This window comes from Zootoca vivipara, chromosome 13 (genome assembly GCF_963506605.1).
Source record: "Zootoca vivipara chromosome 13, rZooViv1.1, whole genome shotgun sequence".
Taxonomy (NCBI): Eukaryota; Metazoa; Chordata; class Lepidosauria; order Squamata; family Lacertidae; genus Zootoca; species Zootoca vivipara.
In genome coordinates, this window is record NC_083288.1 from 38,681,280 (window position 1) to 38,689,223 (window position 7,944).

General features: G+C 48.5%; 1 protein-coding gene across 1 annotated transcript; it reads right to left on the reverse strand.

The window, feature by feature from the left end:
* Positions 1-97: 97 nt before the first annotated feature.
* On the reverse strand, positions 98-7,944 carry SEPTIN1 (septin 1). Its single transcript, XM_035134558.2, has 11 exons — positions 7,796-7,944; positions 7,568-7,658; positions 5,473-5,559; positions 5,241-5,364; positions 4,081-4,215; positions 3,522-3,639; positions 2,964-3,065; positions 2,764-2,863; positions 2,505-2,670; positions 1,393-1,477; positions 98-1,207 (listed from the first exon to the last, which is right to left on the reverse strand). Exons 1-11 carry the CDS (start codon positions 7,796-7,798, stop codon positions 1,127-1,129), a joined length of 1,092 nt encoding a protein of 363 aa, XP_034990449.1. The 5' UTR covers positions 7,799-7,944; the 3' UTR covers positions 98-1,126.

Genomic DNA, 7,944 nt, shown 5'->3' on the forward strand with positions numbered 1-7,944 from the left:
ATCTGGATGTTTCCGGTCCAAAGCCATCCTCCTCAAGCTCCCCCCACCCACCCTGGTCCATTGATGTGTGTGGAAGAGATTAATTCCCCCCCCCCATGGGTGTAAGAGCAGCTTGAGAAGCACTTTTAAGCAGGGAAATGGTTGGAGCGGGGAGGGTTAAGTAGTCCCTCACGAGGGTCCTTCCTCTGCCCAAAATGGCAGTCTCCTGTGGCTGTTTTCATTTTAATATGCACATGGCCTTCAGCTCCTGAGAGACACTATCTTTTTCAGGCTGCGCTGTTGTACGCCCAATCAACAACCATATTGACGTTCTTGGTTACAGCATTACATTGAGAGCTTAAGAGTTACAGTTTTTCTATTCTGGAAAAAATGACTTGTTTTAGTATTGTCTCCTTGAGGCCCAGTTTTGCAACTCTCCTCGTGACCTCATGACCCACGTTTCAAATAATAGTGCGGCACTTTTGTTGCTGAGTACTTTTGGCCGTCACAGTTAAATTTGTCTGGAGAAGTAATCCTGAATAAATAGATCAAGTGGAAGTGAAAATAGGAATCCATAGAGGAGCATCTGTTTGGTGATAGGCTTCTTTGGAGATAAATATTCTGTGCTTGATAGTTTGTGGGAAAGTAGATGCCTACAAATGATTTGGAAGATCTGTTAGGAAGCCAGTCTTCAGCCTTGTAAAATACATTTTATTTCCTTTGAGCAGTCAATCATTGTGTCTTATTGAAAGATACTAAAACAGTCAGTGGACAATGGTGGGGGCGAGGGGGGGTGGAGAAAGAAGGGAGTTTTGTGTGTGTGTGATAGACAGGTTATCCAATGTGATAACTTCTTAAGCCAGAGATGGGGGGCCTGTGGCCCTCTGAATATTGTGGGGACTCCAACTCCCATCAGCCTCAACTAGCATGGGCAAAGATCAGGGATGTTGGGAGTTGTAGTCCAGTAACATCTGGAGGTCCACAGGGGTTTTTTCTCTCAAATACATACGGTAGTATACCCACCAACACTTAACACTTCCATTTCCGTTACTAGTGTGGCCCCCCTGCTTTGGCCACATAGAAGCAGAATTAAGTGTCTTTCCACCGGGATTCTCAAAGCACTGTGGGAAAGGAGCTCTGCTGCCTTTCAGAGGCTGTCACACTGCTCCCCTTTGCTCTGCAGCATCTGTGCTTGCATCTTCTGCAGCATTTCCTGCATCCGACGGAGCTGGACAAAGAGAGACGAGAGAGAGAGGTGCCGAGGTTGCCTTTGCCTTGGGGGTGGACCCACCTTTTTTGTATCGCTTGCTGGGTGCTAAGATGCAGCTGCTGAAGGACTCGGATCTAACATCGGACAGGGTCAGCTCCAACAGAAAGCACAAACACAAAGCCTTAAAACATGCAAAGACTCACCTCCTCGTCTTTCTCGCGAATTAATTTCTCCGTCTCGGCCAGAGGCAGGAGTGGCAGCTCAGTGGCACTTTGACGTGACAGTTTCCTAGGGAGGTGAAAGAGAGCTGGTGATAGAACACGGGAAGATCCTGGCTCCTGCTTGTACATTAGCTGAGGAGAAAGGCTGTAGCCCAGGGGTAGAGCACACGTGTCTTGCATGTGGAAGGTCCTGGGTTCAATCCCCAGGGTCTCCAGGTAGAGCTGGCGGAGGACCCTGCTCAAACTCTGGAAAGCTGCTCCCAGGCAGTGTAGACCAGCATTCTTCAACCTTGGGTGCCCAGTCATAGCTGGACAACAATTCCCACCAGCCCTGACCATTGGCTAAGCTGACCGGGGGCGGTGGGAGTTTCAGTCCAACAATATTTGGGGACCCAAGGCTGAAGAACAATGGGTGCAGGGCATTGCTGAGCTAGATGGACAAATGGCTGGACTCTGCGCAAGGCAGCTTGCTATGTTCACTGGATCATACCAATAAAGCAGTGCAGCATAGCGGCAAAGAGTAAGTGTGACATGGCAGCAAGATAATGGGTGTAAGGCAGGATTCCTGGTTAACTATGAACAAACAGCATGCTAGTGCCTGCAGCACATTCCACCCTGCCTGCAAGCAAGGAGTGGGCTACATACATACCCCTACCTGAAGCATTACTAACACAGCTCTTTTCCCCAGTCCTTAAGCCAGGATGAGGGAAACCTTTGGCCCTCCAGATGTTGCTGAAATAAGACTCCAATCAAGCCTAGCAGGGGAGGACCTGGGATGATGGGAGCTGTAGTTCAGTAACATCTGGGTGGGCAAAGGTTCCCCACATCTGCCTTAAAAGCACTTTGTTAAATTGCCAGTAGGGAGTTAAGTGAAGGAACTGGGAACTGCCAACTTACATCCTCGGTATTTGCTGGATAGAACTTGTCTTTTTAAAGGATATATCAGTGTGGAGTGTGTGCAGTTCCGTTTTATGGTCATTTTCCTGTCTTAAATTAACCAGACTCTCTCCAGACTCTCTGTTCATCTCATAACTGAGCCTTCTGCCCTGGCCTGTCCAAAGCCTCTTCCCTTACAGAAAACAGAATCTGCTTACGCGCGGCTGCTGCGGTCTCGTGCCCCAGGTCTGGTCAGACTCTGAATGCACTGCGCGCGGTAGTTTTCGTAATGGACTTCGTGGGTCACATCCTTTAAGTCCTGCATATGGGTTTGAATCAGCATGTTCCGAAGTTTGAGGAAGTCGCAGTGAGCAGCGTTTTCCACTAGGGGGTGGGGTGGGGGAAAATAGGAAGTTGAGATCAGTAACTTCCTTTGACACAGCGCCCTCTACTGAGTGCCCTCTCAATGCAACTTACCTTCCACTGTCCCCCAAGGATATTGCCGTCCCCGGAACACTTTGTCCTTCGACTCTTTGACCACCTGACTGGATCCAATCACAGCAAAGGGGATGCTTTGCTGCAGGAAGAATGCCAATGAGGCCCATTATTGCTCCACCTTTTCTATCCCACCCGGTACTTCTCCCCCACAGAGGGAAGACCAGACCAGAGCTCATCACCTTCATCTCCGCATCCTGAGCTTTGAACTCTTCGTCTTCATCCGAGTCACAGTCAGGAAACTCGTAGATATTGATCCCATTTTCCTCTAGCTCCTGCCGGATCTGTATGTCCAAAGGAATCAAAATGAGGAGCTAAAATACCCAGGAAATGTAGCTATGCAGAGGACAGGACTAGCAGTGGGGTGTGTGAAGAAATTGGCTCCAGAGGTGCAGGTATTGCAATGAGATTTCCTGTAGAGAGCGCTGGAGGTTCCATATCCTTATGGTAAGGTGTTTACTTCAGACAAGCGTGCTACTTGCTGCATGCACCTGTTCCAACCCAGCATATATGAGTTTCCCCTGCAACACCCCTTTCAGAAGCCTCCCACAGGAACATAGGGGCTGCCCCACATGGTGTCAGGCCATTGGTCCATCTAGCTCTGTCATTGATTGACAGAGGCTCTCCAGGGTTTCAGGTTGGGAGTCTACCTGGAGATGCCGGGGATTGAACCTGGGACCTTCTGCATGCAAAGCAGATGCTCTTCCAGCTGAGCTACGGTGGCCCTTCCCCTTTCTCACCTTCTCTTTCTTGTGTTTCACCTCTGTTGGAGTCAAGCTGTCCGCCTTTCCGATCACCGGCACAATATTGACTTTGTCGTGGATGGCTCGGAGGAATACAATGTCCAGGGGGCGGAGCCTGTGGCAGAGGGGCGGGATCAAAATCCTTGACCCCTCTTTTCAGAGCCCCTAGCAGTTCTGCCTCCTACCCCTACTCACCCCTGGAGTCTCAAAGCTGGGCTTGTTTGCACAATTGGTTGAATTGTGATTGCCCTCTCTCGCCATTCATTCATTTTTTAATAAAATTTTTTAAAAAACCAATCAGGATTCCAGCCCACGTAAGATCTGGCTGCCAGGTTTGTGCTGATAAGCTGGGCTGTCAGCACTAAAGGAAGTTGGCACATGCTCAGTGGCACTTTATTATGCTGCCACCCATCCCAGCAATGAACTAGGTGCTGGAAATAAAAACCATGGAAGCTGCCCTTCATTTGGAGAGCTGCTGTCCTTTCAAGTGCTGAAAGACATGACTCTGACTCCCTATGGCCACTATGACCAAACCCTAAAGCTCCACACATCTTACCCGTGTCCAAAGGGTGAGAGGACATAAAGACAGCAGTGGACACGCCCATCCTGAATGTTCTTGCGGTCCAAGCCGCTCTCATCTCGAAAGTACTGCTCAAACTGGGAATCAATATAGTGGGCAATTGGCTTCCAGCTGCAGTAAAAACCAGGTAGGAGAAGAAAGGGGGATGAGGTGGTGAGAAAGCCCCGTTGCTAGTCAGAATCATACACACACACCCTCACCGAATCCTAGTTTCCTTAGCTACATTTATGTAATGAGGGGGACTAGACTAGAGCCTGGATTGGTCTTTAAAGGCCAGGAGGAAGATCAGCTACTTTCACATAGACACGTATCACTTGCCTAGTGTCATAGGGCATCAAAGTTCTATCTGAGACATAACAAACCATGGTTTCCTGTGGCATGTGAGCTATAGTTTGTCCACCAAACTATGATCTTAAGCCCAGTTTGGTTGGCATCACGTCTGAATCAGTAATCTATGGTTTGGGCCCATTGCTTCACTCTCAAAGGCCACTGCTTGCAACAGAATCTGGGGGTTCTCAAGATAAGGAGGGGAAGAAAGTAGGGGCGCACACTGTTATTTGCTTGTAACATCTGAAACAGTTAACATAAGCCACGGTTTGAGGTCTCAGTGCAAACCAACCCTCTGTGTTGCTTGCTCTATAGTGAAAACCAGTCATTGGAATAGGGTGGGCAATCCTTTTTTCAGTCAAGGGCCACATGTCCTCCAGGATAATCTCATCAAGGATTATATACAAGAAGTGGGTGGGACCTGTCTTTTCTCTCCCTCTCTGCCCTCTTATTTCTCTTTCATATACTGCTTTTCCCTCTCCTGCCACCTGCATGAAATTAGTCGAAGGGGTACATGATGCCTACTTCTGCATTACATGCTATAATTGGGTGCTGAACATTCATGTATGAACTCTTTCCGCATCCTCCATCCTTTGGGATTTCAAAAGTAGACAATATATGCTTTCTTCACTTTCAAAGAACCAATAAATATTGGCCTTCAGCACCCCTGAATTTGGACCCACTTCCCCACTTCCCACCCATGAATCCTTGATCCCCCAGATCTGGTTCCCAGGTCCCACCTTCCCTGCTATTGCACCTTACTCTTCATCAGAACTGGGGCACAGGAATACATACAGCTGGCCTCTTACCACTCAGTGTTGTCCACTGCATCTCCAAATCCTGGGGTATCGATCACCGTCAATTTGACTTTCACTCCCCTTTCTTCAATGTCTACCGCATGCTTGACAATTTCCAAAGTCTGGGGGATCCTGCCTGTGAGGTGGGGGAGACAGGGGAGTAATAGCACTGGGGTCACTTTCTCAGCTCTCCCTACCCCATCCAAAAACATTGCAGACTGGGGCTGCCATCAGTCGTCCTTACCTTGCGCATCCGGAAGTATCCGGTCCTTGTATAGATCTGTCAAGAAGAGGCTATTGACAAGAGTGGATTTTCCCAGCCCAGATTCTCCTATTGGATGAATGAACGTGAAGGTATCAGCTGATGATCCTCGAACTTGGAGGAACTTGATTAAGACAGGTATAAGCCTGAGAGATTAATTTTCTGGTTTTCAGGTCTGGAGATGCTTGAGGAATTTTATTTCTATGAATTCCGATGCAAACCTGACCTCAACGGATGCCTCCTGTACTGATCTTCTTTCAGTTATGTCTCCAAATTTTGCAATACAGTCCTTTGCTCAAAAAAATGCAGCAACATGAAAATGCATATTTTTTATTTTTTTAAAAAAGGCAGTTTAGATATGTTTACAGTGGGATAAAGTACAAATTTACTTATCATTTAAACAAATTATCATACGGGTTGTTGTTTTTTCAAATTATAGATTAAAGCAGCAGTGGTACAAAAATGAATTTATTAATAAACATAGTAAACAGGGCCGGCTCTAAGGCAAGGCTGGGTGGCACAGGGCGTCGGGCCGCCAAGGGGCTGTGCCCGCGGCAGCCGCGCTGTGCGCTGTGCCCGCCGCGCTGGGAAACAGGGCGGGGGGGGGGGGTGTGCCGGGAGGATCTTCGAACCAGGGCGCCAGATACGCTTAAGATGGCCCTGATAGTAAATTAGCACAGTCTGGAAACAGACTGGTCTGTCCAGCCCTAGTCAGGATTCTCATTTCTGTCCCTACCTCTGGAAGCAGAATATATCCTAGTGCAGGCTTCCTCAACCTCGGCCCTCCAGATGTTTTGAGATTACAATTCCCAGCATCCTTGACCACTGGTCCTGCTAGCTAGGGATCATGGGAGTTGTAGGCCAAAAACATCTGGAAGGTTGAGGTTGAGGAAGCCTGTCCTGGGGAGTTCGAGGAGCAGGCCTGAGAGACTCCCTTCTCCTATGACACCTAAGAACTGTATGTGTCTCAAGTTACATTCTAGTGTGGCTTGGCACAAAAGGCAGCCAAATTGCCCACTGATCAATTGCCATCAATGCTTTGACCAGGGGGTTGGGCACTTTTTTTCAGGGCAATCCCTTCTGGTCACGCTTTCAGGGTCCACCAGCCAATGGTGGGCAGGCCAGAGACAAAAGTGGGCTGAACCATTCATGTGAATGTTACCACTGTATAATAGATTAGTTTCTACACAAGCACACTCATGTAGTCTTCTCTATCCAGACAGCCAAAAGGCTTGATCATAGGTCAAAGCAGTGGCAGACCTTGGGCTTTAAAATTTCAGCAGCGCCTTGTGCGACACCAAATTTCAGCGCCCTCCCCCCCTCCAACTCGCTTTCCATTGTTTGTCATTGTTGCAGAGCACCCTGCAGCACCCTCTCAGCTCGGGACCCAGTGTGGGGGAACCAGTTGTGCTCCCCAAAATCCACCTCTGGTCAAATACACATCAGACATAAAAATCTATAATATATAAAAGGATGTCATATAGAGGAGGGAGAAAGGTTGTTTTCTGCTGCTCCAGAGAAGCGGACACGGAGCAATGGATTCAAACTACAAGAAAGAAGATTCCACCTAAACATTAGGAAGAACTTCCTGACCGTAAGCTGTTCGGCAGTGGAATTTGCTGCCAAGGAGTGTTGTGGAGTCTCCTTCTTTGGAGGTCTTTAAGCAGAGACTTGACAGGCATATGTCAAGAATGCTTTGATGGTGTTTCCTGCTTGGCAGGGGGTTGGACTGAATGGCCCTTGTGGTCTCTTCCAGCTCTATGATTCCATGATAATGTGTGGTGTTCAAAGCCCAGTCGGGGATGGGGAGGAGAGGGTTGTGCCCTACAGAGAGCCCTGAGGACCAGGCAGAGAGGCCTGAATGGCTGCACTTGGTGTGCATGCCAGAGTCTCTTCCACAACCTGGTTTGAACCATGCAAAAACCAACACTCAAGGGCACCTCTTCATTTTGCACGACAAAACAGCAGGCCTGCAATAGCATGGAAAGGAAAGAGAGCTGCAGGGAGTGTGTCTGGGTGCATTCAGGCGTGTTGGAGCTGATGAGGATGGAGAAAGTGGGCCTTTTCAACACGTTACCTGCAACCATCAGAGTGAAGTCGAACCCCTTCTTCACGGACTTTCTGTGGACTTGGGTGGGCAGAGTTGCAAATCCAACGTAATCTTTGTCCTGAGGCAGACAAGAAAGATAGCGTCAGGAGGAGGCGTCCCACTGACTGGTCCTTCTGAGGTGTTCAGAGAGAGACTCAAGAGAAAATAACGCAAAGGAAGAAAGGCAAAAGAGAATCTATCTTACGGGTTTCTTACCATAATTGGTATCTAGTTGTACGGAGGAGACGCTGCAGGGATGTTGACGTGCACCTTGCTGGCTCAAACACCAACTTCCTGTGGCGGTGAAACAGGAAGCCAGCTTTGCACCCGTATCAGAGCATTGTCATCTCCCATTGGCTGGCCTA